Source organism: Neofelis nebulosa, chromosome 6 (assembly GCF_028018385.1).
Source record: "Neofelis nebulosa isolate mNeoNeb1 chromosome 6, mNeoNeb1.pri, whole genome shotgun sequence".
Taxonomy (NCBI): domain Eukaryota; kingdom Metazoa; phylum Chordata; class Mammalia; order Carnivora; family Felidae; genus Neofelis; species Neofelis nebulosa.
The window spans coordinates 94,428,980-94,446,142 of record NC_080787.1 but is presented as its reverse complement, the minus strand read 5'-3'; the positions used below and the strand labels follow the sequence as shown (position 1 = coordinate 94,446,142).

General features: G+C 34.0%; 1 protein-coding gene across 3 annotated transcripts in view; it reads left to right on the top strand.

Moving 5' to 3' along the window:
- ASCC3 (activating signal cointegrator 1 complex subunit 3) overlaps nt 1-17,163 on the top strand; it is a 359,136-nt gene that overhangs the window by 18,765 nt on the left and 323,208 nt on the right. For 2 of the 3 annotated variants that reach the window (XM_058734819.1, XM_058734817.1), the window contains exons 2-3: nt 534-664; nt 3,359-3,509. In XM_058734819.1, the coding sequence (XP_058590802.1) occupies nt 575-664; nt 3,359-3,509 (241 nt within the window). In that variant the 5' untranslated portion in view covers nt 534-574. The remainder of the gene's footprint in view (nt 1-533; nt 665-3,358; nt 3,510-17,163) is intronic. The other variant, XM_058734818.1, reaches the window with a different exon arrangement.

Below are 17,163 nucleotides of genomic sequence, written 5' to 3'. Positions count from 1 at the left end.
GGTATCTCTTAAACCAAGATGTGTGTGTCAAGGAGTCACCTATATGAACATCAGAAAAGCATTTCAAACAGAGGGAACCATTAATGCAAATGCAGTTAGATGGAAACATGCTTGATACTCCAAGAAGAGAAAAAGCCAGTGAGACTCTGAAAGCAAGAGATAATGGGAGATGAAAGCAGTGAGCATAAAACACAATTGAAGATGAGAAAGTGCTTTCATCTCTCTCAGTGTGACTGGCAATAGTAATACACTATTGGAGGCCTGTGCTTGGGAATCTGTAGAGCTCATTTTGAAGGGATGTTGTAGTATACCCACAAACAAATGTTTTTGTATTTCTTTTTCCTTTCTTCAGCCATAGAGAATGTGTTATTAAAAAACTTTGTGAGTAGAAAAAGTGTCAGGAGAATTTTTCAACATTGGTGGCAATTACTTTTTAACTAATTTTTCTTTTCTCTTGTACAGGTCAATTTGCTGAGTTTGATTACCCCTCCAGCCTCCTCCCAAAAGATAAATATCATCTTGTTTTGTTTCAGTTTCAGGTTTCTCCTTGTATGGATCACTGATTGAATAATAGATGGCTTTACCTCGTCTCACAGGAGCTTTGCGCTCCTTTTCAAATGTCACCAAGCAAGATAATTATAATGAAGAAGTGGCTGACTTAAAGGTAAACTTTTTAAATGGAAAACATAATAAATGTAGAAAGTGAGCAGATATTTGACATTCTTTTTCTCAATTCGGTGTGCTTAAAATGGTGAGTTTTATCTTATTTGGTGTTATACCAAGAAGGGGAATGGGTATACTGCTGTTTCCTATAAGAATACTTAAACACCTATGACTATTGTCAGAATAATCAGAACTATGATATTGAGTTCTTATGTTAATTTTTGTTGCTAAATTTCTGCCAGGTTGGTTTTTTTTGTTGTTTTGGTTTTAAATAATTTAATCCAGTAATTTACCTCTGGGTAATCTGAATGAGTTTATGGTGGGTCTCTCTCTGGTAAAATTCTTATCAAGTGGATAAATAATGTCTTTACCAGAACATGGGAAATAAGAATATTAATGTCTTAAAATCAGTACCTGGTCTCATAACTGACTTCTGTCTGGTCCTTGAATTTGTTGTGGACTTTATAGTCCTGAAGGTATATAAACTGTATATATGAACAAGTAAGCTATGTAATATATACATGAAGGAACTGACCCTACGTTTGTTCTTTTTTTGTTTTTTTCTTTTTAAATCTTTATTTATTAGACAGAGTGTGAGCAGGGGAGGAGCAGAGAGAGAGGGAGACACAGAATCCGAAGCAGGCTCCAGGCCCTGACCTGTCAGCACAGAGCCTGATGCGGGGCTCGAACTCACAAAACTTGAGATCATGACCTGAGCCGAAGTCGGACGCTGAACCGACTGAAACACCCAGGCACCCCTGTTCTTTTTTGTTTTTTTAAACAAAAACAACAGTCACTTTGCTGTTTGACTGTATTATAGAATATTAACATTGTTTTCTAATAGGTTGCAATTTTATTGCTTATGGTCCTTTGACAGTTTTACAATTAATACCTTCACTTAAAGATTGATACTAGGAAGAGAAGATTTGTTAACAGTCTTTAGGTAGATTTTTCCTCTAGCAGTGATACAGTTTTACTACAGAGAACAGTTGACCTTCTTTACAATGGGAGCTGTTTTGCATTTCTATTGCAATTAAAATAAGGCTATAGTCTATACAATTAGTTAATATTACTGTCTTAAACTTATTGTTTTCTCACCTCACCTAATCAAGGCTCTTTTTACAAGTTACTTTATATTAGAGATAACAAGATTTTAAAATCTGAAAATGTATAAGGACTACATGCTAATTACATGTCATTCATTTATTCTTGTAGTCTTTTAAACACTTTTTTCCCTGAGGAAAAAAAGTGACAGATCTAATGAAACTCATTTTAATATAACTTTTTATCTTGGGATATATCCAACAATACAAAAGAAAGGGAAAAATAAGATGAACTTTTGTATACCTATGACCCATTGAAACAACTTAATTCAATTTATGGCCAATCTTTTTTTTTTTTTTTTTTTTTTTTTTAAGTTTATTTATTTATTTTCATAATCTCCACACCCAGGGTCAGGCTCAAACTCATGACCCTAAGATCAGAATTGCATGCTTTTCTTGCTAAAACAGCCAGGCACCTTTGTGGCCAGTCTTATTTCTATGTTTCTCCATTTTCTTCCCCCTAAACCCAGATTAATTAGCATAAATTAACATTTTAAATTGGAAAACTGAGGCAGGGAAGTAAAACGAATTATGTAATATCATTAGTACAACCAAAATGAAAATTACAGTTTTCTGTCTGACCCACTACTTTTTCATTTGGTCAGAGGTCTTCATGAGGTTTAATCTTTGGGTCGAGGCCACTGGTATAAAGTGAAATTTGTATTGCTTTATATGGCAGTTCTTAAGAATGGAAAGATTTATAGTCTTAAGAATAAAAGTATGTATAGATAAGAATCTCCTCAGTGGGGTTCCTGGGTGAGTCAGTCGGTTGGGCGTCCAGCTCTTGGTTCTGGCTCAGGTCATGATCTTGTGGTTCATGGGTTTGGGCCCTGTGTCCGGCCCCATGCTGACAGTGTGGAGCCTGCTTGTAATTCTTTCTCCCTTTCTCTCTGCCCCTCCCCCACTGACATGCACTCTCTCCAAATAAATAAATGAATAGACTTAAAAATTTATTAAAAAAAAGAATCTTCTGGATGCACAACTGTTTTAGGATCATACTTAGGAAAACAGTACTAATTTGAATATAGTGAACCCACATTTGGAATCTAGTTATGTGCAGTATGGTCCAAGCTGTGGTAAAAACAAGCAGAAAAATGGAAAAGAGGCATGTGGGATATTACTAAGTGTTATTATCTGAATATCAGACTTTTTCATCTTTTTTTTTTTTTTTTTTTTTTCCTCCAAAGTAGTCTCCAAGCCCAATGTGGGGCTTGAACTCATGACTCTCAGATCAGGAGTTGATGCGCTTTTGACTGAGGTGGCCAGGTTCCCCTGGATGTTGGGCTTTTTGCTTTGTTTACTTTGCTGTATAAAAATAATTACATAATGAATATTCATGTGATTAAAACTATAAAAAATAAAGTTTTTATTAAACATATCTTTTAAAATGTGATATTTAAAAAACATACCTTTTAAAATGTGATTTTTTTTTTTTAAATCACATTTAAATAAAGCTCCTTCTCGGAGCTTAGTTAAAAAGCAATTTTGAATTCTTGGTAGTGCCAGGTTGTATAATATGATGCAAAATATATGCAATAAGTGATGGCTTTGAGGAAACCTTTGACCAGTGTCTCTGTATTATGCTGTTTCAGGTGAAGCGGTCTAAACTTCATGAACAAATTGTAGACTTGGATGTTACATGGAAGAAGATAGTAAAATTTTTGAATGAAAAACTGGAGAAGAGTGAAATGCAAAGTGTAAATGAAGACTTAAAAGATATATTGCAGGCTGCAAAACAAATAGGTATAGTTTTGTTTTGTTTCATTTTGTTTTATAGAACCAGTAAGGTTCAAAAATAGGTTCCTTTTAAACTGTATACCATATGGCGAAAGGCTAAAGTTTCCAGATAAGTATTTATAATTATGAAAGATACTCTTATATATCTCAGAGCTTGGGATAGAGTCATAGAAGCAGAATTAAATTAGTAATTAGTGTACAATCAAACATGACAGGTTCATAGGAATTTAGAGTTTGAAAACCACAATTATGTTTCAGGTAAGGAGAGGGTAAATGAAAAATTTAACGTAGCTTGAAAGAACCTTAAAAGCCATGTAGCTCAATTTCTTATAGATGCCCATCAACACATAGTGAGGGGCAGCACTGAAGCTAAACTTTGCTTCTATTCCTGTTGTACACTAATATTCTCATCAATTGATTGTATTTGAAGGAAATTATAATTAGAGATTTTAATAGTATATATTAATATAGGTTATTTTTCCAAGGTTAAAAAAAAAAAATAAACATGATTCTTTGTTAAAACATCTGAGTTTGTTCTTTGGAATTCATCCTCTCATTCTAGACTCTGATAATTAAAAAGCATAGTTAACTCTACTGTAGTTCTAAATTTAGGTTTGTACCCAGAAAGTTCATGCTGATACTCTGGCCCTGTGAGATCTGGCCTCCACCTTTCTCTCTGACCTTGAGTCATCCTTGTCCTCACTAATTATGCTTCATTAGACACTGGCCTTTTCTCACTTCTTCAGTCCAAGTTGGTGCCTGTTTTACCGTCTTTATACGTGTTATTCCCTGTGTTGAGAATGTTCTTTTAGCCTACTCTTAGAGTGGTTAGATCTTTTCTTGTTATTTTGAACTCCACTAAAAACTTATGTCTTTAATGAGGCCCTAGCTGACCATCCAATCTCAAGTTGTTACTCGGTCACTCTTTATCATATAACCTCAGTAACATTTTCTCCATAACATTTATCATTATCTGATATGTTCCTTGTTTGTTTATTGCCTGTGTTTTGCTACTAGGATGTAAGTTTCATAAGCATAGGATCTTACTTTTCTTGTTCAACACTTCATCCTTGGTGCTTAGAATAATGCTTTGTGTGTTTTAGGGTCTTAAAATTCACTTGATAAATAAATGAAGAGGTTTTCATAGATGGTTTTTTGGTAGAGGAAAATTTAGATTCTTTATCATATGCTGGTTGGCAGTTTTCTGGCCTACACCAACTTTGGGGAGGGTGTTTCTGTTAGATCTCATATACTTATTTATGATCATCCAATTTTAAAATTTGTTCTTCATAGATAGCACACTTTGATGTATTGTCATTGGTTTGTAATATAACATAAAATTTAACGTCATTGTTTTAAGTTGTGAATGTACAAAATGAATGTCATGTATACTTTTATAGTTAGATTATCTTCTGAAGTTCAAGGGCTTTAATAAGTAAAGGATTTTTTGTTGTTGTTGTTTAAGCCTAGGGGAAATAAAGCATACTTTGATGAGATTTGTGATAGCATTTGGCATAGAATCACACTTTATATTTTAAAAATAAAGAGGTAGTTAAAATTCATTGGAAAATTGAGGCAAAAATGCAGAGTCTTCAGTTTACCTAGATCAACTTGACCAGGGTCTTAACCCTTTGGGATTTCCTATTTTAGGATATTTTCATTTCTGAGATGTTAGGGCCATTGTGGAGAGGGGGTGGTCTGACTAAAGAACTTTTCAAAAACTGTAGAAGAGTGTCTTTCCTCTTTGGTTCAGTTGTAAAAATGACTCAAAATACTGGGGTGTCTGGGTGCCACAGTCAGTTAAGCATCCAACTCTTGATCTTGGCTCAGGTCATGATCTCACAGTTTATGACTTTGAGCCCTTCATTGGACTCTGTGTTGATGGCCATCAGCACAGAGTCTGCTTGGGATTCTGTCTCTCCTCTCTGCCGCTCCTCCACTTGTGCATGCTCTCCCTCCCTCCCTTTCTCTCTAAATAAATAAAACTTACAAAAACATTTTTGAAAAAATGACTCAAAACACTCAGCAAAAACAGTTAAAATATTGAGTTTATCCAGTACCATGGCTAAATTATTTATTTAAATAATGTGGAAAGTAAGATTTTTTTAAAGATTTATTTAATTAATTTATTTTAGAGAGTGTGAGCAGGGGAGAGGGATAGGGGGGGGGGGGAGAGAGAGAGAGAGAGAGAGAGAGAGAGAGAGAGAGAGAGAGAGAGAGAGAGAGAAAATGAATGAATCTTAAGCAGGTTCCATGCTCAGCACAGAGCCCAACATGGGGCTCTATCCCATGACCTTGACCTGAACCGAAATCAGCATACTGAGCCACCCCGGCACCCTGGAAATTAAGATCTTTTAAAAATAGGTTTCCCTTTAGATTTCTTCCCTGAGTATCTCTGACAAGTCAAAAATCATTGTTTTACATATCAGTCATTAAATGTAATCCTAGGAGTTTTACCTGTTGGCAGAACTTTCTGATACATACTCAGGGACTAATCTATTGATTGATGTGTTTAAGGAATTGATTATTTTGAGATATAGTATCTCAAAAGAATATTTTCATGACAGAGAAAACCTTAGGGTTGGATTTAGGCAAATGCTCTGTTGTGTCTACTTTTAAATGCTATGTTTAAGTTGAATAAGTATTAGCTTTAGCGAAACTAATAGTTGACTAGTAGTCAGCCACTCTTTCTGAATAAAAATACTGCTGATACTGGAAGCCTAATTAACATTAGCAACTTTTTTTTTAATTTTTTTTTAACATTTATTTTTGAGACAGAGAGAGACAGAGCATGAATGGGGGAGGGTCAGAGAGAGAGGGAGACACAGAATCTGAAACAGGCTCCAGGCTCTGAACGGTCAGCACAGAGCCTGACGTGGGGCTTGAACTCACGGATGGGACCGTGAGATCGTGACCTGAGCCGAAGTCGGACGCTCAACCGACTGAGCCACCCAGGCGCCCCAACATTAGCAACTTTGAAAAGATTAGTCTCATGGGAAAAATGTTTTTGTGATTTTTTTATATTGCTTTGTAACACAGGTAATTTGGTATAATTGTATTCAAGAGAGCAAAAGAATAAAGAAAAAATAATCACTCCTATTTCAATTGAACATAATAGTATAAGGCACTTGTTTAAGACTATGATATCAACTAGTCATTGTAATGGGTATTTTAAGCTGGTAAGGAACATCAGAGAACATCTGGTCCAGTCTCTTTATTTTGTATGTAAAATGCTAGACCTGTGAAGGTTAACTGAATCCCATGATTGAGTCATGGTGAAGATAGACTAGACCCTGAAGTAGAAACATGATGGAAATACTAGATTCTTTCCTCTTCTTGTAGTCAGAGGTCATGTTCTGTCAAGCCAACTTTTCAGCTATTCTTTTTTTTTTAATATGGTATTTTACATGTTTTTTTAATTTTAATATTTAAAAATTTTTAAAAATTTACATCCAAGTTAGCATATAGTGCAACAATGATTTCAGGGGTAGATTCCTTCAGCTATTCTTAAATGCATTCTTTCTACATTGTTTATCATTGCTTTAGTTTAGGCTTTTGTCATCTCTTGTCTAATTTACTGCAGAAGCCTATTGCCTCAGCTTTCCTTTCTTAACTTCTTTACTCTTACTACACTTATCTTTGTAAAAAGCAATGCTCATTTTTTATTTTCATATTACTCTTTAGACCAAATTCATTTGAATGGACATAATAAAAGTTTCTTTATGAATTGAAACAATTTGCCTTTTCATTCATTTCCTTGCCTTTCTACCAAATGTAACCTTTACTACTAACATATGCAATGTTGACTTAAGTTCCTGAACAGTGCTTACTGTTTTTTTTCTGTCTTTTATATGTTAAAATAACTTTCCCCTTGTGTTCACCTGGTCAGATGTTCCTCATCTCCTACGAAATGGCTTAGGTTTCATTCATGTCCTCTGTTATCCTTTCTAATCTTAGTAGATAGTGTTCCATTAGACTATCATCTATTCCATACTTTTTTATAGTATGGAATACTAGCACCTACTGTGGTGGAATGGATACATACAGATGATGATCAATAAATAAGAGAAGTATTGAGAATTCAACTAATAGTACTTTGTGGTCTTTAGTACTTCTGCTCTTGACAATGGACAGTGTCTTACCAGTGGCAGCTTTTTTTTTTTTTTTTTTGGTTATTTTGAAGTATGTTTTTTCTCTCAGATTTACATTTAATATATTCCCATACCATTTTACAATTTTATTCTCCCTTCAATATTATTTTAATGATAAACTTAGCTTTAGAGAGAAAACATAAATTATGGCCCTTAACCTTAATTTAAGTACTCATTGTAGACATAGCGATCTCCTCCATGGATTTTGAAGGATAAGCATAGTCATATTAACCTATGTTCTGTTGGTGGTGAAACTTTTGTCAATATATTTTATGTGCTCTAAGTACAAACATTTTTTAAAATAAAGAGGTCAAGATTGAGAGTGTCAGTCGATAAAATGCATCATGTATTAGGAATGTGTATCTGTTACTTAGAGTTTTAAATTCTCATTCCAGGAGGCTTATAAGCCTTCCACAGTGTAGTTAGAGAAACTAGAATTGGGGGTCAAGAATGTAGGGAAGGTAATTAGAAAGACCCATCACTTCCCTACTCAGCTATGTAACTTAATCTCTCCCAGAGCAAGAGCAGAATGATCTAATGCTTTTACTCTGTTCTGAATACAGATTAGGACTCAGCCAGAACTGAACTAGTTTTTTTCAGTATTCACATTGTTTCACCATAGACAGACCTGTTTGTTTTGACTTCTCTGATTTATAATCCCTGCTTTATTTGGGTTTTGATGTTTTTATTGTTAATAACTTTGTCTTTAAGAAAAGTATGAATCAAAATGTATGTTGGACAGGAGCGACTTGCAAAGTGTGGTTTAGGGAAATTGGTAATCCATTACATTTTTTGAGTTGTAAAAGAAATAAGATTTTACTATAAAGAAGTGAGGAATCAAAACTGAGGGTAGAAAGCAGTTTATAAGGCAGTGACTAGAAAGAGGGGGGGTCTCAGCAGACATTAGGTGTTAGCAATGTCTAGATATTCTGTATATATAACTAAGGCTTTGCATTTAGAATAATAAAGGGCTGTTGTGTATTGGATGTGGCAGGAGATTTTTCAGGAGTATTTATGAAAAGTAGCTATCTTGAAAATTGCAAATTTCAAAAAAGTTTGGAGTTCCATGTCCCATAAATTGGCTAACAGGATAATTGGGAACAGCTCTCTGCTGAAAATATTAGAAAAACTGTAAAATATAAAATTTGTTTAACTACATCAGAGTCTACCAAAGCAAGAAGAATGGGATCAAGATCTGGAAGCAGACATAAACTCAGAAAATGTGATCCTGGCATTTGGGCCACTTTTTCCTAGAGGTGACTGTCCATTCCAGAAGAGGAAGCTGGATGGAGAAGAGGAGAATGGGAAGATGAGAAGAGCTTTTGACAGATTTAAAGGACTAAGATGACAAAGATGATTAAAATGGCCAAAAGAGAAAATAGAAAATCTGAATATTTGACTTAAAGAAATTGAATCTGTAATTTAAAAACCTGCATATAAAGAAATTTGTATGCCTTGATAGCTTGACTGGAGAGTGTCATATAATGTCATTTAAAGAGACATGAGGTTATTGTAGATTATAGAAGGTTACAGGCATATAATAATTAAATGTAATGTACTGTCATTGATTGAATCCTGAGTCAGAAAAAAGTAATAAAGACATTTTGGGGACCATTGTAGAAATTTGAATATGTAGTCTGGATATCATTAGGTGAGATTAGATCTGAGGTGAGTCAGGATATCCTAAATCTCAGGAGATGCGTACTGCAATGTTTATAGTGAAATGTCATGAAGACTGCTATGTACTGGCAAATGGATCAATAAAAAAAAAAATACATATGAAATGTGTGTGTGAGAGAGAACACGAATGCACATGAGTGCACAAAATATTACTTAATGGATTAATAAATAGTGACATGTGGTGTGATTCATGTAATAAAGGTTTAAAAACCACATTATTTAGTAGATGAAGAAAAACTTTTTTTAATATCTAAAATGCAATTATAAGAATTCTTAGCAACTAGGAATAGAACTTTCTTAACTTGATAAATAATATACATTTAAAAAGCCTAGATCAAACATCTTATGCAATGATGCATTGTTAAAAAAGCTTCTCCCTTAAAACAGGAAATGAAATAACAATGCCAATCACCATTTGTTTTTCTCATTGTACTGAAGGTCCTTGCTAATAAGGCAAGAAAGAGTATAAAGATTGATAAAAACTGCCATTATTCACATAATTCTATCTTTAGAAAATGAATTTATTAGCAAGGTCAATATAAAAATCAATTTTATTTCTTCTTACTAGCAGCAAATTTTTTAAAATGCCATTTACAAAAACATTAAAAGTCATCAAATATCTAGAAGTAAATTTAACAAAAGATGTGCAAGATTTCCTCATGGGAAACTGAAATATTGAGAGAAATTAAAGAAGACCTAAATAAATTGAATAATATACAAAGGATTGGAATACTCATTATTATAAAGATACCATTTTTTTACTCAAATGACCTCCAGATTCAGTGCAATCCTAATCAAAATCTCTGCAGGTTTGTGTTTGAGGATGTGCATATGTATGTGGAAATTGACAAGATAATCTGAAAATTATATGGAAATTCAGAGGCAAAAAGCGGCCAAGTCAACCTTGAAAAATAGAGGGAATGGACTTATTATAAAGATTAGTAAACTAGACAGATGTTGGTCTAAGGATAGGCAAATAGACCAGTGGGATGGAATAGAGTCCAGAAACTGACCCACAGATATAGGGCTCTTTCTTTACCATGAACACCATTAAGTAGTGAAGCATGGTTGTTTTTTCAGTACATGGTGCTGGGTCGACTGTATATGCATATGAAAAAATTATACCTGTACAGATAATTCTAAGCAGCTTATAAAATAAAACATGAGGCTCAAAACAATCTTCTAAAGATAAAGAAGAATATCTTCATGATCTTTCTGGAAAATTATATTAAGTAGTAAACAAAGCCTTCCTAAAGGGAATGACTGGTAAATTGAATTACATTAAAACATATTTTTTTTATTCTTTGGAAGTAAAAAGGCAAGTCACAGAGTAGAAGAATATAGCTTCAATATATATGACCCCAAAGAGAGTTTGTATCTACATTAATTATGAACTTATACAAATTAATAAGAAAAGGTAATCCTATATAACAAGGAGCAAGAGCCTTGAACAAGCACTTTGCAGATGTAGAAGATAATTGAATGGCTAGTAAACATAAAAAGGTGTCCAACCTTATTGGTAATCAGAGAGATGCCACTAACATGTGCACTGATCAGAATGGTTAAAATTTAAAGGAACAACATACATACCAATTGTTGGTCAGGTTCAAGAATGTGAAATAAGAATTTGCATGCATTGCTGGGTAGAGTTTAAATTGGTATGGCTGCTTTGAATAACAATATCTGCTGTTGTTGGACAAGTGAAATTTTAAGTTTTGCTATATATATCATCCAGTAATATACATATATCCAGTATATCCAGTAACAGTTCCTGCACATATATACAAAAGACCAGTGCATTTATGGCAACATTATTTATAATATCTTTAAAGTGGAAACAACGCAGTTCACTGTTAAATAGTGGGACATAGATAAATTATGATATGTAGACTACCTTATACCAATAAGGAACTAGAACTGTACATGTAACATTGTAAATGAATCTTACAGTGTTGAGTGGAAGCAGCCAAACACAAAAGGACAGGATGATAATTGTGTTTATATGAAGTTGAGAAAACTAGGCCCGATTAATCTCTGTTTCAGAAGTCAGGATAGTGGCTACTTTTGAGGAAGCAGGTAATGACTGGGGGTGGACTTCGAAGTTTCTGGGGAGCTGATTATCTCTTTCTGGAAGTAGTTTTCCAAATTACATAGGTACATTCATTTTGTGATAATTCTTTGAGCTGTATGTGTACTGTATATGTTCTTGTTTTATTCAATAAAAATATGGCTTTTATATTATCATTTTCTTGAAATATTTCAGACTGATAAAAATAAAAACAACAAATACCTGTGTATTCACGATTTAGCTTAACACTTGGCTGTCTTCAGTTTTTCTGTTTTAAGAAATAAAAACGGGGGCGCCTGGGTGGCGCAGTCGGTTAAGCATCCGACTTCAGCCAGGTCACGATCTCGCGGTCCGTGAGTTCGAGCCCCGCGTCAGGCTCTGGGCTGATGGCTCGGAGCCTGGAGCCTGTTTCCGATTCTGTGTCTCCCTCTCTCTCTGCCCCTCCCCCGTTCATGCTCTGTCTCTCTCTGTCCCAAAAATAAATAATAAAAAAAAAAAAAAGAAATAAAAACGATGTGGTCAGAACTCATTGTGAATACTGCTCAGCCTCTGGTAACCAGTATCACAAATATAATAAATTTGTATTTATCATTCTCATGCCTATTTTTATTACATATTTATACATTCATAAATATGTATTAGGAATATATTCAGCTCAGATATCAAAGCCTACTGTGGTAACAGACCAAGTGGGTTTATGTTTTATCTCACAAACTCCCTCTGTAGGATTCAGCAACTTGGTAATAGTAGAGCCCAAGACTGCTAATAGCTTGCCTTTTCTTCATGTTTGTTGCCTTTTGTTCACCACGTGCTCCACATCTAGTCATCATATCTGTGCACTAGACATCTTTAATTTTTTGAGAGTAGAGTAGTATGTTGTTAGATTTTCTAATAATTGATCAACCTTTGCATTTCTGAATACTACTTGCCTGTAGTTCTTTTTTTTTTTTTTTTTTAGATATGTGGATAGATCCAGTCAGTTAAAATGTTGTTTAGAATATTTACAACTATTTTGTTTCAGTATTTTTTGTTTTGTTTTCAGAATATGATTTTCCTATAGTTTAAGATGGTTTGAAGTTATGAGTTAATAGATGTACAAATTCAGTTCTTTCCTTTGTTGGTGAGTGGCTAATTAATACTAATCCTATTTCCTCGTCTGTAACAGTGATGGTAATTCTTATTTTTGTGTAGTTGTGAAGGAAGACTGCAAAGTGTCTAAAGTAAAGCTTGGTAAACATCTGTCAGTGAATAATTTTATTATAACCTACATGTACCAGTAGCTATTGGTAAACAAATAGTTGTTCTTTGTAGTTAAATGTTATGACAGATATATGTGCCCAGTGATGTGGTGTTACAGAAAGTGCAGGAACAGTGCTTGGGTAAGTCAGGAAGGGATTCATGGAGAAGGGCAGTTGGGGCAGATTTAGATTTTGTTGTAGATGTTCAGGTCAGAGTTGTTATATTTATGTCTGTTTCGCCATAGAAATTACAAAATGGAAGAGCTGAATAACTTAATGACATCATAGATGACTTTGCAAATGTATCAACTGTATAAACAGGAAGCTCAGATTACTTGAGAATATGGCAAAACAACTATAAATTGAATGGACATTGTAGCAATGGCAAGAGTTGGAAATAGGATCAAAGTTTTACAGTTTATGAAGTTTATCAGTATATTATTCTTTATTTACAAATTATTATTTGTAAGTAATTTACACTGTATTCCTTAGTAGAGGCATTTTTAAGGTACAGTTGATTTTCTTTATATTGTCAAATATATTACTAAGCATCTGATAAATGGATACAGAACTGAAGAAAAACTTTACAGCACCTGTTTTTTGTTTGTTTGTTTTGTTTTTTAATTTTTTCTCTTGGATGTTAAAGTTTAAAATGCCAGATCTCAGGGAGGTATGTGATTTGCTCAAAGGTACAGTTTATTTCCTTAGTGATGCTCAAAATAATGGTTTCACTATTATAAATGAAATTGACAATTTTATATGAACTTGATGTTTTGATGTTACCTGGTTGCTTGGGAAGTCAAGTTGTAATTTGATGTAGGATTTTATAGTACTAGAAATGATAATATAGTGGCTGGATGCTGACTTGAAGTCTACACTGTAAGATAAGTATTCACATTTTGTAATTAATAACACAAAATTAAATGGCTGACTTTAAAACATGGGGAAGTGCATTGGACTATTTTTAGTTTCTTGTACTCTTCTTTTTCTCTACCAAGTATGTTTCTCTGTTTTCCTTTATTTGCTCACCCTGAAGGCAATGATTTCTATATAAGTGTAAACTAATCTTAACATTTAAGCAAGTCCTTCAAGTTATTGAACATTTCTTGAATACTGTGCCTACTTAATGTGAGGTTTTGTTGTAGGTGCTTTGATGTAGTTACACTCTTAAATGAAATCCATTATATTAAATTGTATTACTTAGGCAATTTTAAATTTGTCTCACATAAATTGTTCCATGTATTCCCCCAAAAGCACATGGTAAATGGTTATCTGTATTTATTATAAGTTTGTTTGATAATTTGGTAATTTGAAAGATGGTATAATGCAAAAACAAATGATCCTGCTCTTATAGTCTTAGTATGTTATTTAATCTCATGTATCTGAGTTTCTCTGTAAAATGAGGAAAATACTTGCAAGATTCATTTTAGACAATTTTAGATACTGTACTTGTTAAAAAGCACACCAACAGAGACTGGAAGGGAATATGTAAAGGGAGAGATGTGATTGGGGAATGTAATAGTGTATGATTAAGTTGAATCCTTATTTTTGTATCTTTTTATATGTGATGCTATCCTAGGAAAGTTTATAGCACAAATATTTTACATATTTGTGAAAAATTATCATAATTACCAGTTAAAAAATCAGCTAATCTCCATGCAGATATAACATGTTTATAGTAGTTGGGCTATGTTGCTGATAATAACAAATGGAATGAACTTAAGGTAACACTGATGCTGGGTTATAATATTATGGTATTTACAATTGCAGATCAAGTGTTCAGTAAAATGAACACTTAAAGTTTTGTATAACATGAAAAAGTAAATTTGTTTTGAACATTTCAATACTAAAATATAAACATATAAGATATTTATAAAATATTTTCTGCTAAACATTGAAGATTTAACTGATCAAGGAACTCATTTGTTAACTTGTAAATGGAAATGCAAGCAGTTGATGGATATTTTTATTCAATTTTCAATTTAAAAATTTCTTATTCCGTTTTAGGAATTCCCCAGCTACTGTGGTGTAGGTTATTTGTTAAAAGTTATAATTTACAACCTTGTAATTCTCAGTATTAAAAGTATTTAGTATTAGAAGTAAATTTTGTATTGAGAATGACTTATGATTATAGTCATCACTCAACTCTGATTTTAAAAATTTGTTTTGTTAATCAGTTACCAGTTATATCTTTACAGTTTATTGTACATTTCACATCTTATTTTCTCTCAATGTAACTGAAGTAGAAAGGGCAAGTATTTATTACTAATATAGAGTATTCTACTAACCCTCTAAGCATCATATCTCTTTAAATGTGTTGCAGTTGAAGTGCAGGTGACAGAGCCAGTTTTCTGATTTACAGTGTATCTTGTTTAGTGTTTTATGATAGAACATTTGATACTCAAATGGTTGAGTATCTCGACTAGCTTTCTTAAAGGTCTGGAGATACTAAGTTTCATTAAAGCTTTTGAGAGTTGATTATTTAGTGTATATCTTATTCTTTACTGATATTTATCTTGACACAACTAAACTTACTAACATCCGCCTAGAAAGATTAGGACAGGCAGTGGTGTAAAACAGAAAAGACTTGAAGATTTGGGAGCTAATGTTAACTGTTCAAGAGTTTTAGCCTACAAAATCATTCAAAAGTTTATCAGTTTTACATTGTACATAAAATATGAGTACTACACTGTACATAAAAATAAAGAGGTTATTTGTGAACAAATTTAATTTTCAGTACGGTGTAAGAAAAGGACTACTTTTTACAAGTTTACACTCCAGAAGCGCACCACACGTGTTTTCTGAGGTCTCTCCATGTGGCGCAGTTATTTGTGCACTGGTTCAGCTACTTGATGGAGACGCGCTTAGGTTTCCCTTCTAACGCCATTTCTATTGAGGGGTGGTGGGGCCTGCCAGACCAGTGACAGGCCAGACATCCAGCTGCATTCACTTTCTTCAGATGTTTTCTCCATGTTTTTCAAATACTTTTCATGTAGTTTAGTCACCAAAAGATCTGAGTGTTGGCTTCATGGGTGGGCAAGTGTTAGTAAACTATTGTGGCTCCTTTGTTGCTGCCAGCGTGAGGCCACAGTTGTCTCCTCCAATCCTGAGCTACCTTCTCATCGGGGTGGTCGGCCAACGGCCAGCGTCCTATGATGACTACGTCATCACGTGCGGACTGTATGCGCTGGAATTCGTGTCGCGTCTCTGGGCACGGAAAACACGCTTGCGCGGTTGCTGCAAGGCAGCGGGGCGAAAAGTTGGCCTTGTGTGTTTTAGTGCCCCAGAGAAGTCCATCGTTTTCAAAATGCAGTACTCTCTTCGTTGGAAAGCCAACAGTAGCCATAAATGGTGTTTGCTAATGTTTCTCCAAAACAAACTCCCAGACACCTGAATATCGCGGTGCTGGTTCACTTTTTAGAAACCACTTGGTGGTGCGAACATGTGTCTTACTCAAAGATACACTGGAGTAGGTTGTATGGGAGAGTGAATAGTTAGGCAAGGGTATTAACGTTTATGAAGCAACATTATCTAACTTAGAGAGGGGCGCCTGGGTGGCTCAGTTGGGCGTCTGACTTCTGCTCAGGTTGTGATCTGGTCCATGATCATGTTCGAGCCTGGTGTCAGGCTATGTGCTGACAGCTCAGCATGGAGCTTGCTTTGGATTCTGTGTCTCCCTCTCTCTTTGCACTTCCCCTGCTCGCACTCTCTCTCAAAAGTAAACATTAAAAAGATATTTTAAAGACTGTGTGTTTTGGGGAAATAGATATTACCAATGCTCATTTAAAAATTTGAAACCCTGAAAAAATGTTTTCGATCTTTATTTCTAAGAGCCTGTAGTTATTTTCTTTTTCTTCAGAGGTGGACTCATAACTTATCTTTTCTCTGATACCATGAAGATTATTTTCTAGTAAGATGTATGGATCCACTGCATTATATTTAACGAATGCAGTATATGCCTGTAGCATACTTTAACCAGAGATGTAATAATGGTATATAAATTAATTCCATTTTTGGTAAGAAATTAAGACTATTCTCTCATTTATTTATTTCCTAAAGTGATTTATCATTTATTTACTAAAGGAGACTTAGGGATAAATCTACTTTCTGGGACTTTATAGGGAGTCATTGTGGTGTAGTAGAAGAACTTTGTTTAGGAGTTACAACACTGCTCTGAATCTTGTTTAATAAGTAAATACCTGTTTGATCTCTCCCAAATTATTTATCTCTGGGTCTCCATTTTAGCGTCTGTAAGATGAAGCTAATTTTGTTAGGAAAGATTGAGATAATTTAATGGAAAAGTTCTTAGTAAGTTTAAGAAAAATCCCAAGGTGCAAAATATTTTTACAAAAGAATACATGTTTACAATGTTAGATATAAAGTGAGTTTGAAAATGAGAGTTCATTTTTATTCAGACCTCAGTAGTCCCAGCCCTGTTGAATTATTTGTAGAATTATCACAATTCCTAAATGATTCAAAACCCAAGGTCTCTAAGCATCATGTATAGACTAAGTAAAATGTAG